The 27467-nt window shown below is 42.1% G+C and overlaps 2 protein-coding genes across 7 annotated transcripts; one reads left to right on the top strand and one right to left on the bottom strand.

Annotated features, from left to right (window-relative positions):
• The first annotated feature begins 5662 nt into the window (after window positions 1-5662).
• On the top strand, window positions 5663-17699 carry SCRN2 (secernin 2). Of its 5 annotated transcripts, XM_078377940.1 has the most exons (9): window positions 5663-5922; window positions 7009-7187; window positions 7836-8017; window positions 9263-9462; window positions 11029-11244; window positions 13422-13587; window positions 14900-15080; window positions 15268-15445; window positions 17108-17699. In XM_078377940.1, exons 2-8 carry the CDS (start codon window positions 7014-7016, stop codon window positions 15427-15429), a joined length of 1281 nt encoding a protein of 426 aa, XP_078234066.1. In that variant the 5' UTR covers window positions 5663-5922; window positions 7009-7013; the 3' UTR covers window positions 15430-15445; window positions 17108-17699. The 5 variants fall into 5 exon arrangements, with proteins under 5 accessions (XP_078234066.1, XP_020641209.3, XP_078234067.1 ...); XM_020785550.3 differs by lacking the exon at window positions 17108-17699 and having other exon boundaries at window positions 15268-15789; XM_078377938.1 differs by lacking the exons at window positions 5663-5922; window positions 17108-17699 and adding an exon at window positions 6335-6648 and having other exon boundaries at window positions 15268-15789.
• On the bottom strand, window positions 14677-26884 carry LRRC46 (leucine rich repeat containing 46). Of its 2 annotated transcripts, XM_020785556.3 has the most exons (8): window positions 26592-26884; window positions 23988-24090; window positions 23760-23868; window positions 21516-21562; window positions 20210-20319; window positions 18720-18789; window positions 17539-17705; window positions 14677-17150 (listed from the first exon to the last, which is right to left on the bottom strand). In XM_020785556.3, the coding sequence occupies exons 1-8, from the start codon at window positions 26599-26601 to the stop codon at window positions 16771-16773; spliced, it is 996 nt and encodes a 331-aa protein (XP_020641215.3). In that variant the 5' UTR covers window positions 26602-26884; the 3' UTR covers window positions 14677-16770. The 2 variants fall into 2 exon arrangements, with proteins under 2 accessions (XP_020641215.3, XP_078234068.1); XM_078377942.1 differs by lacking the exon at window positions 26592-26884 and having other exon boundaries at window positions 23988-24106.
• Window positions 26885-27467: the final 583 nt, after the last annotated feature.

The raw sequence follows: 27467 nt of genomic DNA, 5'->3' as shown, positions 1-27467 counted from the left end.
TTTCAAAACATAAGCGGGGAGGGATTGGAGCAACTCCCTTGAATAGCCGGTTGGGCAGGACCAAAGCACTTCCGACTAAGAACTTGGGCTTACTGTCAACCTGCCTCCTTCATCTCAGCCTTTATGTCACTTAATTGGGGGAAGGGGGAGATGGAGAAATTAAAGTACTGGCTCTACATTAAAAATGGAAGGATCACCTGTCACCACCCAAAAACTGAATTATGTCTGAATTATGGGGATGGGAAGAATAAGTGAAATTGGAGTCAAAATTGCAAGCATAATTCTAACTCCCACCAATACTAACTTAACCTGGTATTTCCAGATATGGAAGCCCACCATTTTGTCTTCATCTCTGCAGGCCTTGATAGAAATCATGTTATACTTGTCCATGTAGTTTCATGTAATACATCATACATGTACTCCTCATCTTGAGACTGAGTTTAGTTGCCTAAAGACCTGAGACATCTCTGCAATAATATTTACAACACACTAAAATGTTTTAAAGCATACTTAAACATTGATTTATACAACTTCAAATCGCTGCCTTTTCAGTCTTGAGTTCTTCCAGTCCTTCAGTTCCGTCCTTCATTTCTTTTCATATTTTATTTCAGATTTGTTCATTTCCTTCTGTTTTTAAAAATATAACAGAAGTAATCAAACAATGACCTCTGAGTAAAAGAAGGATGTTATGAGAAATTTGGAAAATTGTTTTCAGCAAAGACCAAGAATGATGGGGAAAATACTTTTAAAAGAATGCTCAAGTGAAATGGCCCTTGTATATCTATGTGGCTATGTCAAGCCAACTAGCATCAACAGTACACAACGAAATAAACACAGTACACATAAATACGATTACCTTCTGAAGCATGGAGAGTCGGCCACTCTTTGAACTTTAGCTTATAATGGAACATTTATGATACAATAGTTTTACAGATCTGCAGTGTAGAAGTGATACGCTTCTTGACCATAAAACAATCAGCTTATAGATGTGTATCCTTGCTTCAATGGTTACGAGAAAGTCTTTGACGAAGTCCAAAACAACAAGCTGGATGAACAAGAGATACAGTATTCATATAATTGCCAACCTCTACTAGCAACAAAAAGACAACCGAGAGGAAGTGGGCATTGTCGTAGAGAATGGTCACTGCAACTTGTTGTACAATTACCCAAACTTCTCTGATGTCAGATAACTGGCTCAGCTGTCAGGAATATACAGCTGAAATTGAAATTCTGACACCAGTGATCAACTTTTTATTCCGCTCAGAGTGGTCGCATAGACCAGATGGGTGGGATACAAATCAAATAAATAAATAAATACAATTTATTTTTATTTATTTGTATGATTTATTTATTTTGTTTACAATAATCTATTTCTTTTACCAAACTGGTCAAGGTTATATGGGCGGCATATAAATTGAATAAATAATAATGAATAAATAATAATAATAAACTGGATTTTTTGAAATATCAGGAAAATGTAAGTGATGTTGATAAAGAAATAACACAGACTGTTCTTACAAAATACAGTGGTGCCTCGCAAGACGAGTGCTTCATTTTACGACAAAATCGCATAACGATGAAGTTTTTGCGATCGCAAAAGCGATTGCAAAACGATGTTTCCTATGGGGGTTTTTCACTTTGCGATGATCGGTTCCCTGCTTCGCTAACCGATTATCGCAAAACGATGATTTTTGCACAGCTGATCGGCGGTTTCAAAATGGCCGCCGGGTAAAAAAAATGGCCGGCCACTGTTTTCTGGGACGGATTCCTCGCTGCACAGGCAACGGAAATGGCCACTCTATGGAGGATCTTCGCTGGATGGTGAGTTTCAAGCCCATAGGAACGCATTAATCGGGTTTTAATGCATTTCCATTGGGCTTTTTAAAATCGCTTTACGATGTTTTCATTCTACAGCAATTTCGCTGGAACGAATTAACATTGTAATGCGAGGCACCACTGTATACAAAAATGCCAGTTAAACTGTTTACAGGATAAAAGAAGTTTTCAATTACATATACAGTATAGCAATCGGACTTGGTAGGTATACTTAGAGAGCCTCTTCCATTAAACGGGGGCTATGACCAAAAAGGTAGTGCCCCAATACCAGTAAACATTTGTTCTTTAGTGAGTAATACATTCATATAACTTTTTTAAAAAATCCCAAAGAAACCCACCTGTCAAACACAGGAAGGCCCATTTAGATACTTTTCTGAACCTCTGGCAGACTACCAAGAGAATTTATTATTATTACCACCACTATTATTATTACTACTGTTATTACTATCCTTATTGGATCCCTTTCTATCTTAAGGATTAGAAATATGCTTTTCCTGCTCTCAAACAACCATGACCTGAAAGCTAAACATGTTAGGAATGTAACAAGATCTAGCAAGAGAAGGAAAAGGCCCTTCCAATGAAAGCATCATAGACAACCTCAGAATTCAACACGGAAGACAAAACTTTCTCAAAGGGTGAGGCTCCATGTCATGGAGCAGCTGAAGGTGGAGTTTCCGGAGTATAGCCCAGAAAGCTAGAGCTGAAGTGAGTTCTAGCCTGAACCAACCGGTTGTAGAGGAGGTAAATCCACAGGTGAAGCAACAGGGTGTAACAGCATCCATATAAATAATGCCTTGGGTACAAATCGGAGGGAGGAGGCCACTGGAGCGGTAACTCTGACTCTGTAGGGAGTGTTACTCATTGTATCTTAACTTTCTCCACCCTAACCTTTAATTTATATAAAAAAATATCAAGTGGACACTTTCCCTGATTACATATAACTTGTTGAGGCTTGGCCTCAGTGGGCGCAGTCCTGAGTCCAATTTCCAAGGCAAGCAGGATCCAGAAGGGGATGTCAGTTCAGCCCTGTTGGCAGCAGGTTTGTACTAAAAAAAGAGAATCTCTTGCACGGCCTGGCAGTGCTCAGAAGGCATGATGGGTGAGCATGGAACCTGGATGCCAAGGAGCAAGGCAAGCCTCCAAATCTGCCAAGGAAAGGTACACTGGACCTTTTCATTCAGACAGGCCTCTTGTATGGAGGCTAGTTCGCTGCTGAAGAAAATCTAAGGGGCCAGGTGTGGGTTGTGTCTGTTATCATTGCTTTTCAAATTTATTTTTATGAATCAGTAATGTTAAAACAAATGGGAACATTCATCCTTTTATATATACCACATGACCATAACTCAGTACAACAGAGGTATGGAAAAAATTGGGGTATATATGGCTGGTGCGATCAGGCCCTGAGCATACTAAGCAGCAAAATTTCAGCCTTTGTATTCATTTTTCTATCTGGAAGAGGGACTTATGAATTAAATGGGCAGCATCCCATCTGCTCAAAGAGTTGATCCACCTTATTTTGGAATCCTCTATCTGGAAACTTGCTCTGTAGTTCCTTTGATGTTCATTTCTGTTCAGGCAGGCTTTTGGCATATAACACCTATAAAGCACTAAACAACTCGGTATAGACTGTCTGAAATCAGACATTTCCAAGATATGGGCAACACATTACTGTGCCAAATGCATTCCTGGCTCCCCGCAAGACCTGGACATTCAGCTTCAGAGATAAATCCAGGAGCACACCCAAGGCATTACCCTAGAAAATGTAACAATATCCAATACAGTTTGAATCCATGTTCCCTGATCTGTCTTTCAACTGAGACCCTGTCTACGTTTCTCAAAAAACCCACAATATGTAGCATTTTAATTTTAGCCAACTCAAGTCACATGGTTTTTGAGTCGTTTCCTGCATTCCTACTTAGTAATTGAAATTCTCCCTTTTAAAAGTGTCTGCAAGGTTCGTAGTAGGCTTAAGTCAATTAAGAAAACAGGGCACTAAAATAAATAGCCCCCTGGTGGCCATTAATTCTAACTTGCTTCCTAAGAAAAGAATACGAGTCAGAGAAAAATAGATACACACTTTGGAATTCATGGTGTGAATGTGAAAGTTTGCTTGGTATTTAACACAGTCAAATCCCAGGTTCTATATATATACTGGTTTATACAGGATTTCCTGACTACTATCTTTTGAGCTAAATTCTAAGATCCATCTTGGACAGGTGGTATACAATGGCACTATGGTCTGCGGCATCAAAAGCCAAAGAAAGGTCCAGCAGAACCAACAGAGACACATTCCCTCTGTCCAGTTTAGGTTGTCCACCCAAGCAACCCAAACTGTCTCCATCCCGTAAACAGGCCTTGATCCATGCTGAAATGGATCAAGATAATCCACCACCACCACTGCAATAAAGTTGACTGTCCTGATCTCTAATATGTTTTTCCCATCATGGCTGTAGTCCCCATCCCACTTGTTTCATCATTGCACACGCCAAATCAAGGGGTTAGTTTGACTTTTGCGGGAGGGGAGGGAACACTTAAGAGCTATTGTGTCTACTGGCTTGGCTACGTCCTCCGTCCAGAGACCAACCAGGGCTTTTAGCAGGATCACCTACCAAGATGACAGGAGATTCCCCATGATCTGTCAGGAAACCATTTGGATCTATCAGCCTCTGGTGCAAACCATCTTAATTGATCCACTACAGGTCTTGGTGATGGCCACAAGTGCATTTGCACAATTAAAACTAGTGCACCAGCTATGTCCATTTCTTGAGAGATCTGATCTGGCTGCTGTGATACATACCCTAGTTACTTCCCAGGTGAATTATTGTAATGTGTGTGCAGCTGCCGATGGAAAGCATCAGGAAACCTCAAGGGGTCCAAAACGCAGCAGCCAGACTGCCAACAAGGGCTGGTTACAAGGATCACATAACCCCCCTGTTACAGCAGCTCAGTTAACCAGGCACAATTCAAAGCACTAAATGTCTTGAGTCCAAGCTATCTCAAAGAGCGTATCTCCCTTTATGAGCCGGCTTGTGTATTATGATCAAGAGAGGCCTTTCTCTCAATCCCACCACCTTCACACGTGCATCCGATGGGGACACAGAAAAGAACCTTATCTGTTGCTGTTCCCAGACTTTGGAACTCCCTCCCACTGGAGGCCAGACTGCCCCATCTTTGCTATCCTGCTTTGCAAGCAGGCAAAGACCTTTATCTTCATGCAAGCCTTCCATCAGTATCCAGCTATGTGTGTGTGGTTTTTAAATAGACTGCTATGCATTACTGCTTTGATTGGATTTTTAGTACTACTTGGATTTTCCATTTTTGTTTTCCATTTTCAGTGGCATTTTATATATATATAAATATGTGTGTGTGTATGTACGTGTATATATATGTATACATTTGTATGTATGTATATGTATGTAAGTGTATGTGTGTATGTGTTTCACAACAAAATACACACACACACACACACACACACACACACACACACACACAGGGTGAAAGAGGAGAACGCAAAAAAATGGTCTGAAGCTCAACATCAAAAAACCAAAGATCAGGGCCGCTGGTCCCATCACATCCTGGCAAACAGAAGGGGAAGATATGGATCATCTGATCACTGCAGATGGGGGCAGCAGCCACAAAATTAAAAGACGCCTGCTTCTTGGGAGGAAAGTGATGAGAAACCGGCTTTGTGGCTTGAAAAGCTCAGCTCTGCAATGGGCTGCCACGCTGAGATCCTCAGCCCAAATGGTCATTTAATCGTTTAATTAGAATCCTCCCACAGACAATTAAGACACGCCTCTCCCCTCAGCGTATTTCCATGTGGACTCTCCGTCGGAGAAAGCTTCAGAAAATGATTCAAAGGCGCCTTCTAGCGGCTCTGCCTCCGAGCAAGTGCTTGTCTTCGTTTCTGTTTGTCGTTCGTTCGGCTTTTTGACGCCTTCCGGCTGGAATCCAATCCTGACGTTACAGTTCCAGTCCGGATTTCGGTTTTGCCGCACTCGCCCCTCTTTGATTGCACTGGGCTCTCGGACGCGCAACAGACCCCGGCGGCGAGAGGGTGTCTTCGGTTTTCCACGTCGGAAGCCCGTGAGTTGAAATAAGGGTGCACAAGAAGGGGACGGGTGTTGTGGGAAGGACGGGATCCACACCGGGCGAATGCACACCCTTCAGCACCGATTTCCACAGTGGTTCTCAACCTTTGGACTGTCCACCTTTTTTGGACTTCAACTCCCAGAATCCCTTACCGTTGCTCACGCTAGAACAGCTTTCTGGGAGTTGACGTGTAGAGGATCAAAGCCTAAGAGCTATTTCTCTTCGCTATGGATGGGGGCCCTTCAGAACTTACCGAATTCCAACACCCACCATCTCTGACCGTTGAGTGGTGTTAAGAACTCAGCGATGTCTGGAGGGCCACATGGAACATTGCAGAATGTGTGGCATATTTTGTGGTCCAAAATAGAAGTTTCCAAGCTTGGAAAGATGTCAGTACAATTGCACAGGGTTTGCAATTGGAGATCAGCACTGCAAGTATTGCAGCATTAGAGGGTATTTGCTGGTACATGCACTGAAGAAGCAGAGGGGGACAAGAACTTCTGGAAATGCACTGGGCGGGGAGGTGTAAAAATGATAAAACCATTCCTTAAATATTTCACATACCTTGAAACCCTATCAGGATCACTATGAGTGGGTTCTGATTTGGTGGCACACAACAACAAAACTACCGTTGACTAACCTGGATTATTGGAAGTCTCCATCTATATAAGGAAGCAAAAGATTCTATTCCCATATTTTGAAGGAATAAGAACAGGAGGGGTAATGGTCACAGTACTGGACTTAGGGTCTTGGGTTCCAGTCCCAACTGCACCATGACAACCTTGGGCCAGTCATAGCCTCTCAGCCTGACGTACCTCACAAGATTGTTGTGAGAATAAAGTGAGGGGGAGGATAGCTAAGTAAACCACCCTGAAATCACTGGAGAAAAGGTGAAGATAAATGCAGCTCATAAAACAGAATGTGGAAATGTTAGTTTTGGACTACAACTCCCTAAATCTCTCAACCGACAAGGTTGTGGCTATGTTGGCTGGGGCCTTCTGGGAACTGTAGTCCAAACATTCTCAAGCTCTGCAGAAGAGATTACAGTCTTCAACTGTCTTCTTGTGGTTCTGTCCACAGACAGAATGGCTGACCCACATTCCCTTGTGCCCTCCTCCTGCGACTGCTTTGTCTCCCTTCCCCCCGCCTCAGCCACCAGAGAGGTAATCTTTGGCAAGAATTCGGACCGGCCAAAGGATGAAGTTCAAGAGGTTGTCTACTTCCCTGCAGGATCTCATGCCAGGGGGTCAAAAGTCCAGGTGAGTTAGAAGCTGGGAAGAGGAAGAAAAGGGAATTAGAGCACACGTTGGTACAGGGGAAACATTCACCAGAATCTACTACCAGTTTGTACTTGCATAAGGGAATTCTCATAAATCTCGGCAGCAAATTGTTCTTTCCATTCCTGGATGTGTTCCTGATTGTATGTGACTGGATCCACAGCCAGGGACTCAATAAGCACCATATTAATGAGGGGCAATTTGCCAACAAGTGTGGATTGGTAATGGGATTCCGGCCAGTATTGTGGAAAGCAATCAGAAATGGAGACTCTACAATTTCATGTTGAACTGGTATATCAGAGGCTTGAGAGTTCAACATTCGCCTTATTGCCCACACACTGCACTCTCCAAGAGTACAAAAACTTCTGCAAATTATCAGGGGGGAAATAGACAAAGTCATCATCTCAGTATCAAGTTCATGAGAAGCTGATGAGCATCTGGCCCTCTGTGTGTTTCTGGACTACAACTCCCATCAGCCATAACCAGCATCACAAATCATTGTGAGGAATGATGAGAGCTACAGCCCAACAAAATCTGGAGGGTCACATGTACCTCAGCTTTGAGGCAGAATAGTGTATAACGTCTTGCAAAAAAGCAAGATTTAAACATCAAGGCCGATGTCCTCCCCAGTGCACGTACCTTGAAGTGGATCAGGCAGAGCAAACCCATGCAGTCATTCTGAGTCGGCCTGCCTGGCTGTGGGGAGCGGAGATGGGGGCCAATGAACATGGCGTCTGCATTGGTAATGAAGGCGTGTGGACCAAGGAACCCGTTGGTAAGGAGGAAGCTTTGCTGGGCATGGATCTAGTCAGGTAAGAGAAGCTGATGAATCCAGATATAGTGGGGCTTCCTCGCATAGAGGTGTCAACAGATGACTTTGCTATACCCTCCTTGCCTGTTTTAGGTCTGGGGGGTGCTTTCTTCAATATCAGAAGTGACAAGAAGTCACGGTTTTGAAACCCTTCTCCACAACATGGTGGGAGGGGGAGGGGTTGGATTTCTTTTCAGAAATAAAAGAAAGAGAACTTGGTAATTTGGAGGGAGCTGAGTGGTCACAGGGTTGGGAAGGGTTATCCGCCCACAGACTGCATGACACCTACCCTGGAAACAAAACTCTTCTCTCCCTCCTTCTCTCTGTCTCATCTGCCTCCTCCTTCTCTTTCCTTCTCCCTCCTTCCTCATCTTTTTCTCTGTCCTCTCCTTTCCTTATAGATATTTTTGGCGGGGGGGGTGGAGAGCTGGGAAAATTCGACTGGAGACCTTCTTTGCCTGCCACTCTCCCTCTCAGAATGTTCTGCCTTCCCCAACTCAATGAACAAAAGAGGGGTTAAGCCTGGGCTGTATTTTTAACAGTGAGGAGTTGCTCTTGGCAGGTTATCTTACTGTTAAACTATCCTTTTCTTCCCAGCTTTTCTGCAAGGTCCTTTTGAAAAACGTATCAAAAAATAAGAATATAAGATATGTTCAGCCATCATTGTGGTATAGAGGAATAGCAGTTGGAGTGGGTCTCGGGAGACCTGGATCCAAACCATCACTCAGCCATGAAACTCACAGGATGAACTAAGGCCAATTACACTATTTCAGCATGTCCTGCCCCATAGGGATGTTGTGGGGACAAAGTAGGGAGGAAGGGGGAACCATGTACATTGCTTTTAGTTCTCTAGAGCAGTGATCCCCAACCTTGGGCCTCCAGATGTTCTTGGACTACAACTCCCAGAAGCCTTCACCACCATCTCTGCTGGCCAGGATTTCTGGGAGTTGAAGTCCAAGAACATCTGGAAGCCCAAGGTTGGGGACCACTGCTCTAGAGGAAGGGAAGGATATACATGTAACTAATTACCATCATCATCCAGCATTCTGTTCATAGGTTGACAGGGCAGATGCTTATGGAAATCCTATCTGCGGGACGCAAGTGCAAAAGCAAAGCCGTCCTCTTCTCTTGTTCTCTCAGAAAGAAAAGAAGCGTGCTCTAAGTACAATTTTATTAAGCAGTATTCAGCTGTATTAAGCAGTTGACATCCATATATGGTTTATTAATAACACATGATGTATTTCAGGCTGGGTTTGGAGAGGGGCAGCAGTGCCCACGAAGCCCTCGGGGTCATAACAGCCCTTCTGGAACGATATGGCCAAGGGGGCAACTGCAAGGAGGAGACGACCCCTTTTATTTACCATAACACCTTCCTCCTGGCGGATCGCACTGAAGCCTGGGTCTTGGAAACAGCTGGGCGATATTGGGCGGCTCAGAGGATTCGAGGTGAGCGGTTGTTCAAAAAATAAAAATAAAAACCATAGTGATAGGGAACTGGGCCCTCACTGATAGTGTTTCATGTGGAGTGTGTGACTCATTTCCTAACTACATTTAATCTGATGGTTGTTGTGGGTTTTTCGGGCTCTTTGGCCGTGTTCGGAGGGTTGTTCTTCCTAACGTTTCACCAGTCTCTGTGGCCGGCATCTTCAGAGGACAGCACTCTGTGCTCTGGTGTAGTTTGCTTGGGAGTCAAAAACAAAACAAAACACGCATCACTCCCAAGTACACTACACCAGAGCACACAGAGCTGTCCTCTGAAGATGCTGGCCACAGAGACTGGTGAAACGTTGGGAAGAACAACCCTCGGAACATGGCCAAAGAGCCCAAAAAACCCACCACAACCATTAGATCCCGGCCGTGAAAGCCTTCGCGAATACATTTAATCTGTTTGTAAATAATTTTTAAAATGCCAGCAGCAACTAATCAGCTGAAAAACAGATTAAAATAGAGTCTAATTGATATAAAAATCAAAGGATCACTGCACAGGAACAGTTTTCAAAAAAACACCAGCAACAACTGGCTCTCTCAGGAGTTTCAGATGGGGACCCTTCTGGAGCTGCACAAAAGCGCTCCTTTCTCCCAAACTAGGTGAGCCGTATTGGGTGCAGTTTGCAGGTGTGGGTGAAAAGAGATGAGAAGAGCCATTATAGGTCAGACCAAAATTTTCCTCAGTGTCATTTTTTCCAGTGCTGGCCAGTCAGACCCAAAGCTTAGGAAAGTTTTGGGGTTTTTTTTTTTTATCACATTGTCTGCCAGTGGCCGTCTTGACTGGAGGTTTGTGAGATTCATGGGGCAAAACTCTGATTCTAGCTGCATCTTCCACCTAGAGGTTGAACTATAGTACTCTTATGTAGACATTACTGTTAACTGGTGTCTCATGTCCACGTCACCCTGAAGTGTGAAGGAGTAGTTGGGGTAAGTCCCAAATGAAACTGTTCTGACATATAACATGGGAAATTCCATGTGTGCATCTTTCCACCCTTGGAGATACAAGTACAATGGGAACACATCAAATCATTGACAGTTTGCTACCCTTTCATGGCACTCCAGATCTTCTGCCTGAAGCAGCTACTTCACTCTGCCTAATGGTGGGGCCAGCCTTGGAAAAATGCATTCCTGGCCCCAACTGCGAAGTGAAAACTTAAGTATCAGGGCCAGAACTCATTCAGACCCCGAGGAACTCAAATATAAGATGAAAAGTAAGGATATTTTTTTTTAAAAAAACTGCTTACGAATTAAGTTTAAAATACCAACCTACTCAGACATATTAAGGATAGTTCAGAACTGGAGGGGAAAAAATTAAATATACCTCTCAGAAAATCCCAGCCAGCATTGCCATTGGCTTTGTTCCTAATACACCAGTGATAGTTGGGGGATTTTGGAAGTTGTTCTCCAAAAAAAAGTAACTGTTCTCAGTTCTGGGCTTGTTCAATCAGTGAAGCCTTTCTTCTCCCCACCCCCCAAACTTTCCACGACTCCAAGTCTGATCTGTTGTTTTTCTTCCTTCCACAGAAGGTGCCCGGAACATCTCCAACCAGCTGAGCATTGGGACAGACATTACTGCTGAGCATGCAGACCTGAGGCAACATGCACAGAAGCAGGGGTGGTGGAGTGGCAAAGGGGAGTTCAGCTTCCAGGAGGTGTTCTCACTCACTCACCAGCCAGTCCGCATGGAAGCCGCCAAAGCTCGGTACTGTGCTGGCCAGCAGCTCCTCTGCCAACATTCAGGTGTGCTATCAAGATGTATGTGAAGGAGAAGGGCTTTGGAAACTAAGCTGAGATGGGTGGCAGTGGTGCCAGAGGATCAGGGAGGAAATTGGAAAATATGAAAGCATTGGCCTGTACTGCTTAAGACTCTGTTAGAGCATGGGTGTTATTATGTGCCATTAAGCTGGAACTGATTTATAGTGACCCAGACAGGACTTTCAAGGTAAGTGAGATATTTAAGGAATAGTTTTCCCAGTTCCGCACTGTGAGTTTCCAGGGCTGAGTAGGGGTTCGAGCCCAGTCCTCCTCAGTCCTAGTCCATCACTCTATCCACTACACCACACTGCAATTCCCAGAGCAGGGATAAGCAGAAAGTTATACTGGAATCTACTGGTACAGTGGTGCCTCGCATAACGAGCGCACTGTTTAACGACGAATCCACATAGCAATCTATTTTTTGGGATCGCTAATGCGATCGCATTGCGATGTTCTGAATGGGCAAACATCGCATTGCAATGATCGGTAAGTGCTTCGCTTACCGATCTTCGCAAGCGATGTTTTTAGAACAGCTGATCGGCGGTTCCAAAATGGCCACTGGATGCCCAAAATGGATGGCGCAAGCATTTTCGCGCGCTGCCCTCGCTTACTGAGGCAGCGAAAATGGTGGCGCTATGGAGGATCTTCACTGAACTGTGAGTTTGGGCCCCATAGGAGCGCATTAAACGAAGTTTAATGCGTTCCTATGGGGTTTTTAGTTCCGTTTAGCGACGATTCCGGATAGCGACTATTAATCCGGAATGGATTAACGTTGCTATGCGGGGCACCACTGTATTTCTCTGGATGATTTGCAGTGCGTATGTAACAGCTTATCATTTTCAGTTGTAAAATAAGAAATATGTAATAAGTTTTCCCTTCCTCAGACTAGGCTACTGAAATGAACAGAGCTTAAAACAGATACTTTTTTTGGATTGTCATTCCCAGAATCCAGCTCCCACCCCAAATCCCACGCTGGTTTGAGAATTCTGAAGTTATAGTCCTCAAAAATAATTTTTCCCACCTTTGGAAATGAGTGATGTTTGGGATGAAAGCCAGGCGAGGGTTTGTTGGGGAATAAGAATTGCAAACTAATTCTGATATAGAAATCTAAATCTTTAGCTGAGCATTGGCTCAGGGGGCTGGTATTCTCAATGCTAAGCCTACGCATGCCCCCAAAGCCACTATTCCTAATTGGGCCCAGTTGCTGGATCTTGGGGTTCCAGCAGAAAGAGGATCCTCTAAGCCTGTGGTTTGCCCATTCATGGCCCTTGGTACCACGATCACTTTTCTTGAAATATTCATAAGAAAACATCTTACTTGTGGAAAGGGAGATGATGGTATAGGTTTATAATAATCTTGGAACTGCGGAGCTGGAAGGGAACCTATGGATCATTGAGTCCACCCTTGTCAAGAAGGCCCAGTGGGGAACTGAACTTTCAACCTCTGACTCCGCCCCAGATGCCTAAGCTACTGAGTTCATATGGTGGATGGGAGCATTTCTGTTGAGTCTGAGGTTTTGTAACTGATGTGCTGTGGCTTCTGTCAGTAGCTGTAGCCCTCCAGATGTTGGACTGCAGTTTCCATAGAATCTCCTGATGAGAATTGTGGTCCAACAATATCAGAAAGGCTACAGTTGCCTTCCTCTACTTTATAGTTAAGACATTGCTTTATGTTTCAACAAAGTATGTAGGCTGGAAGATCAAGTGCAAATTTGAAGATTCTGGCCCTCCCGATACTTACTGGATTATGACTGCCATCATCATTGACACAGGTCATGCTGAGGATGGGATGGTAAATACAGTAACGGTGGGCGGAGACTGGATTGGTAGACTATCGTCCCAAAACCTCAATGCTGTTCTGATATTGTCCATTTCTGAAGACAACAAAATATGTGTGGTCCAATGGCAGGTGGATATAGGTCAGAAGTGGTCAGCTTGGGACTCTTAGGGTGTTGTTGGTCTATTACCTTTCCCTTTCCTTTAGCCATGCAGGCTAGAACTAATGAGAAGTCTAGTCCAACAATATCTGAAGGGTCACAACGAGCTGCCCAGCCTCCTTCTTTTAATTGCTGAACACGTTTTAAAACAATGAAAAGAATGGGTGGGATGTCCAGTGTGCTTTCTTCTTTGGTATTCTGCAACATTCCTTCTTTGCTGTTGTAGGGCAGATTACTGCAGAAACCATAATGACCATTTTGAGTGACAAGACGAGTGGAATCTGTGTTGATTCAGAAGGTTTCTGCACCACAGGAAGCATGGTGTCCATTCTGCCACAGGATTCCCAATTGCCTTGTGTCCACTTCTTCACTGCCACACCAGATCCTTCCAGGTTAGCCAACAACTACAGCTTAATTTCAGATGACAAAAGCTTCTCCTTTCCAATAACAACCAGCCTCTATCTTTATTTTATCCCAGAGAACACTTCACAGTGGAAGGCAGGTCCAAATGGACAGAGGAAATTACTGTATATTGAGTCAGGGTATTGCATTTATCCTATCCTATCCCATCTATACTGACTTGCATGCAGTGGTTCTCCAGGGTTTCAGGCAGGAGTTTCATTAGAGTTGTCTCATGATGTTGGGCATTGAACATGAGATATATTGAATACTACTTAGTTAACAGTTCCTTGCCAAAGATGCCCAGGATAGTCTGCCATCTAATTGGAATGCTCCTGATAAAAGCATCATCTGGGGTAGGCAGTGGTGGCCTACCTCCACTGAAAGCCAGGATACTGTGAGAGTACTGTGTCAGTATTCTGACTCTTGCATTAGAATATGACTGTCTTCAAACTATAGTTCAATCCATTTCTTTTTAAAACTGTGAAATCTTAAATCAACTCCTTATCTTAGAGCAGGAGCAGGAAATAGAAGGCAAGGTCACTTTCTTGGATGTGTTGCAGGCAGGCTTGGATTTAAATTGCTATTCCACCATTAACTTGTATTTGTACTATTTTCCAACAGTAAGGTACAAGAAAGACAAGATAGAACCATATGAAGTATTAGCAAGACTCTTGATTTCTGATGTTACTGTACTTTATTGTCATAATGGTACATAGTCTAGTGCAATGTAGCAAATTTTGATCTTTAGTGATAATCTTATAATTTTTATAAAGATAGAATTACTGAGAGTAAAGGCTTTTGTAGGGATGCTTGCTAATATTCAAATTTATACATAACAGCAACATGCATTTAAGTTATTATTTCAAAAGGGGTGGCTCGCTTCAAAGACTTTTCATGGCTTAATACAAATTTAAAGAACCATCTATCCATAGACAAGGCATAAGTGAAATAATTATTTCAATTACCAGTACTTTTGCTTTATTTTAGTAGGGTAAACAACTGAAATTACAGTTAATAGATTTGTGAGCATATAAAAGATGTTTGTTTCTGGAAGCATTTAATTGGCTTTGGTTCCCCCCCCCCCTGTTTATACTGGTAGTTGGTTTTGTAGTGGTTTTAAATATTGCTTCCCATTTGGTGCTCCATATATCATTTTTTAAAAATGCATCTGAATTTATATCATGGTCTTCCAGTCTCGCCCTCAATTGTACTTTTAGGGACTGGGCAGATTTTGAACTCAATACGTGTGCCTGAATTTTGAATGTTGAAGCTGACAAACTCTACTTCTCTCTTGCTTGACAGGTCTGTCTTCAAACCCTTTATCTTTGTTCCCAACATCACTTCCTTCCCTCAGGTGAAATCACCAAGCTTTGGTGACAAGGATCCCATTAAGCAGAATCCACGGTTTCAGAGCCGGGTCGACCGACGGCATGAGCTCTACAAGCAACATCAATTAGCCCTGGAAGCCATGGAACAGAATCAGGTGACCTGCTACACTTTGGGGGCAACTCTTTTAGCTTTGTTTTCTCTGTCTGGCATGATTTCTCGGCATCACTTTCTGCAGCCACATGGGATTAGTATCTGCCATGACAGGAGTGGGGGGCAACAGTGTATTGAAACATAGTGCTCGGCAATTCAGGATAATATGACCTTTCTCTCCAACCCTCCAGGATGAGAGACAGATAATCCAGAAGAATATGCAGACATTTCAGCGGCAGACCCTGGAGACAATTAAAAACCTGTTGGTAGGCTCTGTACCTCTGAAACCCCAGGAGTTAAGTGACCTCTTCTATAAATCAGTGGACACAGAACTCAAATTGTACAAAAGATAGACACCTATCTGGACAGGTAGGTTGAGGTTTCATCCTGATACTACTGAGAAATGAATGTGTCACAGAGCTATTTTCTTTGAACTTCAATGGCTAGGCGTGCTGGCTGGGGGATTCTGGGAGTTCTTGTCCAGAAAAGTTGTCAATGTTCTGATGACTCCTACTCATGGAGGAGGATGAGGATAATGTTTTATTTTTCTTAAGCTTAATGTCCTGGTGTTAGAACATGCAGCCTATGGAACTCATTGTCAGTGAATCACATCAGGCTGTTAGCACAATTGTTTGCTTTGAAAAGCTCATGAAGGCTGGATTCTAACCATCTTCCAGGCAAGGCATAATAATAAAATCTGAACTGTTCAACTACTGGTAATGGAATTTGTCGTGTATTTTAAGTGTACAGTATGTGAATTTGCTATATTTTATTATAAAATGTCTAAAACTACTGCTATAGTTCAGAATATTTTAGGGAACTCCAAAAAGTAGGTCAACAGTTTGTTTTTAATTTTCTTTCTTAAAAATCCAGAATATATGTAACATGCCCAAAAAGTTCCAAATAAAAACAACAATTTAAGACTTCAGCAGAAAGGCTACAGATATACTGTATTACCATTATACTGTATATCCGAACCCAATGTGGCGCAATACATACAAGGTGTACGTATTCCCTTTCCTAGGTCTGAGAACTTGGGAAGATGAAAGAGAACATCTTATAGTCTTCTAAACTTGCTACTGAGATCCTGGCATTTGAATTCATGCCCATTTTGCTGCTGCCCCCTGCTAGTGAAATGCCTTGAAGTGGAGCTACCATCTAAATAGAAGTATAAGGTTCCATTCCATGTGCAACTTGCTATTTGGGGGAAACCTGGAGTTTATATAGTTTGCACTCAAGGGCATATGCAAGCCACCAGTTCACATTTCTGGAGTAGCTTTAGAGCTGCCTAAAAAACCCTTCAGAGTGCAGCCTCATAGTACATTTTCCATGCTCTATATGAGCTGGCTGTTAGCAGAAATCAGTTTTCATCCAGGTAATATTTGCAGTGCAGAATATTGGCAGGCATGGATAACTGTGTTACAGCAGAAAAGGCAAACCCATCTGGAAAGAGCAAGCCTGCAATTGGCCTCACAATCTCCTTCTTTTTCTTGGAAGTAGGGCTTTTGCAAATTACAGCCAAGTCTTATGCGTTTCTGACTTCTACTGGCAAGCTTGCTAACTACATGCCACTACATTTCCTTCTACTTAAAAAGAAAAAGATGGACGACAGCATGTCTGTTAAATTCAGTGCTTTGAATCTTTTTTGATAGAGTAAAAAGCTTACACAAAGGATATTTTTTGCATAACGAATATCATTTTTTCACTTTATTGGTTGCAATTTTGGTTGAACTAGGCCCCTTTCCTTTTGAGTTCTTCACCTGGGCTGAGCTTGTGCCCTCAGCCTTCCCCTTTGGAGTGTTCGGTCCTATCAGAAATGCTGGATGTGTCACTTTTAAGAGTGGGTTAGAAGCAGTGTGTCGCTCAGTTTGGAGCGTGTTATCTTCTAAAGTAGGAGTTGCTGGTTCTGATCCACTGTGCACATTGGGACTGCTTTGGCTTGTGTTAAACACCAACTGTGTCAGCTTCTGTTGTTCCTTCAGTTCCTCCAGACGGGCCTCATGTTCCTTGATTGCCTCTTCTTGCCTATAGGCTGAGCGGCTGGTGAATTCACTATGAAGGCCCACAAAAAAGTCTAACAGAAACAGAAAACAAGAAGATTTGACACATTATGATGCATGTGATACTGCCACTCAAGATGTCTTCTCCAGAGATAGGGAACACAGAGCTCATCAAATGTCACTGGACTGTAACTTCTGTCAGTACTACATAGCACAGCCAGTGGTGAGGGATGATGAGAAATGCAGTCCCAGAAAATTTGGAAGGACACTACTAGTCTACTTGTACTTCTGTCCTAAATGGAAAGGAACACCGTGCCTTCCCAGTATGCTCTTTTTATACTGCCTGTTCTTGGTGCACTTGCAGAATTTAATTTTACAGTGACCATATACATAATCCTGACAAACTCCATGGAGTGCTTCCCTTTTCCTAACTCCAGAAGATAGTTCTGCAACTTTGGTTACCTTTTTCTGCGCTCAGAGGACAAGAAAACTCAGGCCAGTCCTCATAATCGCTGTCTTCTGAACTGTCCTCCTCCTCCTCTTCCTTCTTTTGGAGAGGGACCTCCTGGTTGGGGATATCCTTGGCATCTAGTCGCTTCAGATGGGGCAAGGCTGCCAACACACACTCCCTTTGGATGTCAGAGAAGAACACACAAGCTACCCAGCCAGGAGGACAAATAAAACACTTCATCTCCAACACACACAGCAATCTTCCTATTGAAAGGTAAATAAATGCCAGGGAACCCAGAAACTGCCTGCAACCATTCCTCAAGTCTGGACAAATTTTTTTTGGTGGTTAAACACAGAGCAAAACAAAAACAGAATTTTTGCTGGGGATAACCACTTAATTTTTCAAAAAAGAGACAGTGTAGTCCTGCTTCCTCCTCTTATGCCCTCTAATGATTCTGTGCCCTCTTTTTACTAACATCATTTGTTCTGTGGTACAGTCACAGTAGGGGCTGGTTTCTCAAGGCAAATGATTTGCTGCCCCTGCCCAAGCTCTGGCTACTTGCCTCTCCCCCGGCCAGCCCACTCCTGCCTGTGTCCTTACCAGGCACAGATAGTCAGGGTTCCACTGTGTTCCCCTCCTGTGGGTCTCTTAGGCTCACACTGTGTTTATGGGAAGGGGTGGGAAAGTAAAATGAATGGGTGTGAGTGAATAAACAAAATGCCGAGTTTTGGACTGAGGCACACAGAGAAGCAGCAGCCACTAGGGACATTTTAAATCTGGATCTAGGGTGTTCTTTTATCTCTCCACAGCTTAGTCGTGGAGTGTGTGAATTGAGTAAGGGTGGCCTGAGGGACTGCCTGCTTCTCTCTTATTTGTGTGGGTGTATGAATACTTACATGCTCACTGATGGGTGGCTATTTGTATGGGAGTACTCAAGATTGTTCCTGACCGTTCCTGTCACCACTTGCTGCTGTACTTTCTGCCCCACCAACCACAATGCCACTAGTTGCACGACAGCTCAATCTCCCATTCCTGCCGGTTGTCTAGTGTGAGAACAAGAGGAAGGCCCCACTGAGGAAGAAGATATGTCTACCTATGAGGTGAATGACAGCACTCTTGAGGGAAAGCCATGTCTGCATGAGGCTAGTGAACAAGGTATTACGAAGAGATGTAGATTACTTCTTGGTTTTACCTGTAACCTTTCTGCTTCGTGCATTTATTTCCTGTCAGGTCAAGGACAACAAGGTTCCGAGGCAGTTCATCTGCACAAACCATAAGGGAGAAAGAGTTAGGGAAGCTAGTGGGGCTGGAAGCAAATACAGTCTGTTGTAGTTTTGAGAGTGCAGAATTGGCTCATTAAAGCTTAGTACTCGTGGGGAAAAAGAGGAACAAACCCTTCCCTCCCCATTTAAAAATCAGGAGCTGCTGTTCTGCTAACAGACACAGCTGATACACAGGGTACACAAACTCAGTTGAAACAAATAGGAGCTATACTGTGCAAAGTGTGATGGTGCCCATTTATCTCAGTGAAGCCTTGTGTAGAATCTCCTGGGCTTTGCTGTATTTGCATGTTTTGCTAAATAAAAAAATGTACAGGAAAACTAAAAACTAAAAAAATAGGATATATTCTGTGCAAGAGAACATGATAAAGCAGAACTGGAAACACATCAGAACTCATAGAGTTGTCACCTCTGCTTTTCTTTCTCCCCTTCTGCTCTCAATGACAAGACCACTGTCTTAACTAGATCTTGAACGAAGGCTGCCGAGAACCATATCTTGTATGTGGCATGTGAAACAGGGCTTGGTTTTCACTGACAGCTGTGTTTCATTCAGGGCTGGGGATGCTGTGTCCTCCAGAGGTTTTGGACTTTCATCTCCCAGAACCTTAGGGAGCATGCCCAATTATAAGACATCTTGGAAAAACTGTCATTCCGCACTTTGTTTAATTTGTGACATCATTGAACCAGAGAAGTGCAGAAAGTAAATATTGGGCACAGGCTTTTTAAAAAGCTTTCTAATTTGTATTAAAGCCATGAAGTTCAATTAAAAAAAGATGTTAGGAACACCAGACAAACTTTAGAAACTCAAATTTCTAGCCTATAATAAGGCTGTGAAGAGTATGTGTTTTAAGTAAGTAATGTCAAGAAAAAAATAGGTAACAAAGGTGGGGTTGCATGAGATTCCCTGTGGCCAAGAAAGTGGGGAAGATGCTATATAGAAGCCTCTGACACTGTAACAAATTTAAGTGAATATATACACCTTTGATTAATTTGTCTGACCCACTGGTTCTTAACCCTGGGTTACTCAGGTGTTTTTGGACTGCAACTCCCAGAAGCCTTCATCACCAGCTGTGCTGGCTGGGGTTTCTGGGAGTTGCAGTTCAAAAACACCTGAGTAACAAAGGTTAAGAACCACTGGTCTAACCCACACAGATTACAGAATTTTTGTTACTTTGTTGTAGAGTTGCATTAGCCATTATTTTGTTGTTCTTACCACCCAGCATATATTACTGGCTGTATTACAGCTGGGACTTTCAAATGTGTTGCTCTCTCTCTCTCTCTCTCTCTCTCTCTCTCTCTCTCTTTTTTTTTTTTCTTTTTAAAATTTTTAACAGTAGAGCCCCAGGTCATTGAGAAAGCTCATTGGAGACTATAGATATACTTGGTACCTAGAAATACATACCTGTATCCAAAGTCTCAATGCAGTTCTGTGAAAGATCCAGAAACTGCAGCTTTGTGAGGCACTGGAGGTTCTCCACTTTGCTGATGCAATTCCCAGCTAAGGATAAGAATCTGCGATTGTCACATTGGACAGTAAGAAGATGATATTATGAGACGGAGCAAACCTCTGAAGCCTCTGGCTTCAGAAGAAGGCAAATTGTACTGAGGTTATGATATACTACAGTCCAGTTAGCAAAAGGTTTGATGGATGACATCATAAAGACTTAGATTTACCTCTCACCATGCATCAGATTACAGAACCTTCAATCCCTTACTATTGGCCATGTTGGGGAAGGGGGGGTCTGATGGGAGTTTGTCCAAAACACCTGGACGCCTAGTATTCTGCCCGCCCACCGCAACTACCACACAACTTCTCTTCATTTATCATACAGCTCTTTCCCTCCCTCTGCTGTACAGATGCTCAGTTTTTGTTGGCTTATTACTTCCATTTGCTCACACTTTGGCTTCTGCATCTCCTGTCGAGCTGCCTCCAGTGCCTTAAAGGGTTTTTCCTGCCGTGTTCATCAAAGTCCTCTTATATCCTCTTCAGGTCTCAACAAAATCTGTTACTTGTGCAGAACCTTTACAGAAGCTTTGTTGCCTCTCTTTTCCCACTTCTACTACTTAATCCATGTCACTTTCCTATCCCTGTTGAATGAGATCAAAGTCCATCTACCAAGGGCAACTGCTGACTGTTCCAGTGCTTTTGGACTGCAATCCCCAGAAGCCTTAGCCAGCATAATTAATTATCAAGGATGCTGGGAGTTGCAGTCCAACATTCTAGAGGGCCATGTTTCTGAGCCCCAAAGTAACCAAGCATATGACTACCATGCATTCATTAGAAGGTCACAAGTAGGTCTTATCCATGCATTAAAAATGGCCATGCTGAATGGGGGATTGTGAGAGCAAGAGTCCAAAATATTAACTTTCCCTAGCTCTGGTCTTTTCCATTTATTAGAGACTGCAATTCGTTTGAGGCAGGGACCCTGTTGGTTTCTATTTTGTCCACTATCTTTCATGCTGTTTTTTCTGCATATAAAACAGAAATCATTGTGGTAGAACGTCTAACTCATCTTGTGTCTGCTACTTCAAATTTCTAATAATTTGGATTTAATTTAGGGACTGCTGGCTGAATACATGTAGATTTTTTTCACTTGACCATCCCAATATAATGAATTGACCTTTTCAAGCTTTTGCTTATTTGTAAGCTTATTTTGCTTATTTTTAACCAGTTGTTCCATGCAGTAAAGACAAGAAACATCACTTACTTTAAGTTAGGGAAGCTGCTTAAGTTTTCAATTTTCTGTATTTGGTTCTGAAAATGAAATTAGTATTAATCAATGTAGGAACTTCTGCATCACTAAGAAGTTTATAAACTTCCCAAGGAGCTTGTGAAGGAAGGTGTGCACATTTGAAGAGTTTTATTTTCCTGAAAATTATGTATAATGTTGCAAAGCTTGGGGCTCACTGAAGCCTACTGATCCCTTCTTGTTGTGTATGGGTATTGTTCCTTTTTTGACTATTCAAGCAGGAGCATTCATAGGCTGAATGTTGGAAACAGAAGTATGTGTGTATATATACATATTCACACAAGTGTATTTCTGCTGTCTCTGTTTCTAGTTTAGTGCTCTTGCACTAAATATACGTATGTCTTTGAAACTGGTAAGTGATCATATCCCTTGGAGAACCTAACCCCACCTGCAGGTCTGCTTGGTACGGTGTCTTTAGAACTAAAATCAAGGTTTTGTGGCAAATCAAGTTAAATTGCAAAATCTTCAATTTGTGTGGCTGTTTACAAGCTCCATATATCTATGGCCATGCTGGCTGTGGATTCTGTAAATTGACTTTTTCAAGCACACAAACCACAGTTCTGGAAATGCTGCTCAGCCTCCAGATGAAAAATTATGCATCTAATATCACCTTCTGTACTTGTGTGGCATAATTACACTGTGTATGCACTAGCCTTGACTACACTGGCTTTGAGTGTTAGAATATGTTGACCAGGGTGGACAAAGTACATCACAAGCGGAGAGTCACCACAGCAAACTGTGGCTTCTTTGTATCTTATACTGCTCCAGAATGGCATCTAGTCAGTACTGTGGCTTCACCCTTCTTTCATTAGTATTATTTAAAGTTAATTAATTCTTAAAAAGATCTTGTACTTTCTGTTTTTGAGGAAAATGAATGCTGTTTGCCTTAAGAATCTTAAGCAAGGAAGTCTTCTATCTCCATGTCTACTTCCTGGCAGGAAACGTCTAGAAATCAGTCCATTGAGAGGGAAAAGAACAGGCATTTTTTACAAAAAAAAAGGGGGATAAGATCTTTTTCAGAATAAAGGAACACTAACTGAAGAGAGAAAAAAGTTACAAAATTGACTAGATGCTACCACAAAGCTGTATAAGCAGAAGAAAAGATTTATCTTGATTTTTAATCTTAACCATATGAAACCTTAATAAACTTAATTATATCACTATACTCTTATAAATAATACAGTAATATAAAATTTGATAAAATTAATAGTAAATTAATTACTTTAACCTATGGCAATTACTTTTTAGCGATTTAATTTTTAAAAAAATTAGCTAACTTGGTTGTATCCCTCATATTTTGGCTATGGCCCCTAGATAATGTGGTCCTTGGAATGGCGGCAGATCAGAAAAATGACTTGCAAGCCTTCCTGACTTGTCCATCCTGATGTAGATGGACCACAAAGTAAGAATCACCCACTTTTGCTAAGTCATATTCCCATGTTTCTTTGTGATATCTAAATAAGAGTGCACTAATTTTTTAGGCCATCTGTTTAAGAGCAAGATTGCTGTATCAGGAGGAATCTCCCTTTTACCATAAAAGGGAGATGTATAAGTCCACCCAATGGGTGCTCTTTTATCGCACTATCCCTAGATGAAACCAGAGTTGCACAGCACCTAAAAGGGCATAATTTAACCTAAAATAAGTAATTTTTAATTTTTACTAAACAAAAGATAGCTGTGCTGATGGTACAATTTGGAAACAGGGGAGAAGATGGTTTGTTTTTTAAGTACAACCATTATTTTAAATACGATTGTCATGAGATCTGTATTTTTATCCATCCTTAAGCTGCAGATTACTGGTTAAATGGAAATTACTACAAGGTGTGTTAGTTATTAGGTTGCAGAATTCTGGGACAAAATAGCAATGTCCAACTCAAACTTTTATAGTAGGACTGTGACCAGTACAATCTTTATGACCTCACTGTAGTCATATTTGCCATTATAGTCCTCGGTTTACTTTCCAAATAATGAAGACTTCTGGAGAAAGTGAAAGCTGTGTCACTATAGTGTGCTAATTTGGTTGTTCCTAATGTAGGCATTCTTTAGGGCCACATTTGCTATTTGCCTTATAAATCCTATATTTATATTATCAGAGGAGAGGGAGGCTAGTGTGTATGCACATCTCAAGCCAATGAGGATTAGAATGTGATCTTCAGAGAGAACACTGAAATAAGGCAATAAAAATGTACTAAAACATGGTACCTGCTGTAGGTAGATACTGTGGATCTGTTCTAAACCTTGCAGGTTTGTGATATGGTTTATGTTCTCCCTGTCAAGCCGCAGGACTTGAAGAGAAGTCAAGGCTTGGGATCTGAAATGGAAGAGATGTGTTTCAGAAGTCAGCGCTGCCTTTCTTGGCTCTCTCATCCTTCCTTCCTTTCCCAAGTATTGTTACCACCAGCATATGCCAATTTAATGAAACATACTCACATATTATCAGGTGTCTCTCTGTCCCTTGGTATGGTCAAGTTCCTCTGGGCAATGAGGGATTTGGTCAAGTTCACTCCTCCTTTGGGGGACCTCTGTGAATTCTCTGAAAGCAGCAGCATAGGGGTTTCTGCTTATCTGCATCAGCTAGAGCCAAACTATGCATTACAACTATGCATTACCACTGAGTAGAAGTCAGAATTCCTTAAGTGCTGAAGGATGTGTGTTTTATCAAATGAGGAGCTTTTCACACATCCCTAAGTTGGTTAATGGCTGTGATGGAACCCTCTCCAAATCTACCTGGTAACACCAAAAAGGAGCTTATTGGATGAAAGAAGGCAGGAAGAGAACGGATCAAGAAGGAAAGAAGGAAAAAGTTAACTTGTTTTCCCAAGTAGGTGGTGAAGAAGGGACAGTAATTCTTGTTTCCCAAAGAGGGAGGTTGGATTTTAGAGTGGGCTGTATAAAGACAAATACTTTGTATCAGAGAGAGTAAGGTCTGTTGTGGTAAAGCTGGTCTTTATGATTAATGCAACCTATTGTTTATTTCAATAAAGATTTTATTTTTATGTTTAAATATTAAAACTGCTTGGGCTCTGGGCTTAAGGCAAGCCTGGTTAAAAAAATAGTAAAGGACAATTTAAAGGCGATTAACCAGGTTGGTAAAAGGTAAAGGTAAATGTTCCCCTTGACAATTTTTGTCCAGTTGTGTTCGACTCTAGGTTGGAACTTGTCACAATTGCTTGTTTTGTTTTGTGTTGTTTCTTTTGCATCTAACTATGGGCTTGGTTGCCTAAAGGTCTGGCTAACTTTGTTTTTGAAATAGTAACAGATTTCAGTTTTCAATCATGGGCTATCTATAATATATGATTTGGCCATCAAAGCCAAATCAATGGTCAGTTCACATGAAGTCTAGATTAGGTCTAGGAAACTAAAATAAAAACAACCATGTCTTCTAAGGACTTGAACACTTTTTGGGTGGGGGAAGAGAACCATCTGGATCTAGCAAAGTCTTGTAAATGACCCCACAAGAGACTTTCTTTTTCCAATGTATGTGACTGTTCCCATTTTATTCTCATAATTTTCTTCTGAGGTACCCTAGGCACCCCATCTGGTTCACTGTCAAGTGGAGTTTTGAACTTCTTTATTCTTCTTTCAGGGATAGAGTGCATAGCAGGGGTGGGTATATACGGCCCACCAAGCCTCTCCCAGCTCCCCAAATGTCCACAAAATGGAAAAACAGGCTGCACTTTGATTTGCCATTTAAATATAATTTCACCAGACGGTGAAAATATTCTCTGGGCATATTTTAGGCCAGATAATGTTTTTTTAAAAAACTGGAAGTGACACATTTTGGGGGTCCCATTGAGGGCTCACATGTGGTGTGTGGTTCACCATGATTTGACATTGGCCACAAATGCCTACCAGAAACTTTGAAGTAACTCATCTCAGCATTACTCCATATTCTACTACGGTAAAACAATACCCTCCCCACATCAATATGTTATTCTGAACAGTGAAGGGTCTTGAGGAACATCTGTCTAACATACATAAGACACTTGTGAAAAGGAAGATGGTTACTAGATGAAATAACTTGTTCTTAAGCCAGAGCAGATGACCAGGAGGAAAAGGCTGACTCATAATTTGGTACTGAAATACTGTATTGTATGACTATTTCTTATTTGAGTTTTGATGTGTCAATTATCAAGAGAAGAATACCATGGGGCCGGACTGACAGAAAGATTTCATGTGAAGCAGTATTAGTAATAATAGATCAGTTATGACCAGTTGAAGTCCTGTTGATTTCCGATAGCCTATACTAAATGACTTAACCTATATACAACCCACACTATACATCTCAGTTTATCACAAAGAATTTATTTATTAACAAATGGAAAAAACTCTCCTGCTACTTTCTATATAACTAATACTTTTGTTGCAAATATCAGTTTCAATGAAATAAAATACAAAATATTTGAAAATAAAACCTGTTTCAAAGAACAGATGTATTTATTTTGACTGACTGCTTCTCATAGGCTAAAAACAACTCCTTAGTATATTCTACCTACCTTGTGGCCTGTACCTAAAGAAACAACTTTGAATACACAAAAGGAGATAACCCAAACCACATTAGTGGCTCCTGTCAAAAGCTCATTCTGTAATAATCCACCAGTTGGACTCAGCAGTCAAGCATGTAATTTGTACATTTGCCCTTTGTATGCCTTTTTGTAAGCATTTCCTTTTGAAGATGGAAGCAATAGAATTAAAAAGATAATTTGACTAATCTGGCTAAGCATCAAAAGACTTCAGAATGGTTTTTCATGGTCAATGGTGTTCCTGAGGGCAGGGCCATATTTTTTGCTCCAAAAAACGCATTAGGGCTTATTCTCAGGGTATGTTTTATTTTTTTCCATGTACAACAATCTAGATTTATTCAAAATACAGTCATGTCATCTTCTTCTGGTTGATGCACGATGGGGGAGGGCGGGGTTTCACTTAACTGGGGCTTATTTTGGGGGTAGGGCTTATATTATGAGCATCCTGGAAAATCATACTAAGGCTTATTTTCAGGTTATGTCTTATTTTCTGGGAAACGGGATTACTCACCTCCTGTCATGATGAAGAAGGTCACTAGCTTGGATGTAGTTCCCAGTTAACAACAAGGCAGTCCCACAAAATCAACAAGAAGCCTATGTGATTTGGGGGTTCCCTGGGAGAGTCTCGTGGGAACTATTGTCTTGCAACTGCCATCCTAGTAAAAGTCCCCTGGCAACAAGCGCCGGTGGCGGGAGATTTGGAAAAAAAAACCTTAGCAACAGGCTGGGGGCTACCTAGCAACTGTTAGAAAGTCTGTGGAGATAAACGAAAGTTGCTGCAAATTTCTCAGCAAGGTTTGAAGCGGAAGTTTTGCATGGCCTCCCCGTTCACAACTTGGTTTGGCGAGTGTTTTGTTGCCTAGCAACAGCGCCACAAGAAACTTGCTGAGGGCCTCTGCAGTCCATATTTTGGGGGAGGTGGTTCACAAAAGGATTGTCTGAAGAGGGTTGCAGTGAAGGCGTCCCCGTCCCTTTGTCGTCTTGAAGGGAGAGGGAAAGGGAGCAGCAACAGCAAACACAACCGACTGAAGAGGCAGACTGACTCCCTGCTCTGTAACACCTTGAGCGAGAAAAACCAGGAAAAAAGGTCGCATGGTCGTGGAAACGATACAAGGACAGGGGATGCCTTTATCTGATCATTAAGACTATAAAGCAAAAAAACAAAAACAAAAACAAAAAAAACCGCGAGCTTTCGGTGATAAGTCATCTTCAAGGCTGTATGCCAAGTTCTTGTTGAGAATTCCAAAATTAAATGTTATTAAAGTCCAAAAGTCACATCGCTGACGAGGCGTGGACTGGGTCTGAAAGAGGGGAACAGGGCTGGATGCGATGGCCTTAGCAACGGGGCCTGAGTGGGGAATCTTGCAGACTCCAAAAGTACGTAGAC

The sequence above is a fragment of the Pogona vitticeps genome, chromosome 6, assembly GCF_051106095.1.
Source record: "Pogona vitticeps strain Pit_001003342236 chromosome 6, PviZW2.1, whole genome shotgun sequence".
Classification (NCBI taxonomy): Eukaryota; Metazoa; Chordata; class Lepidosauria; order Squamata; family Agamidae; genus Pogona; species Pogona vitticeps.
The sequence above is the reverse complement of the archived record's forward strand: the minus strand, read 5'-3'. Positions and strand labels throughout refer to the sequence as shown.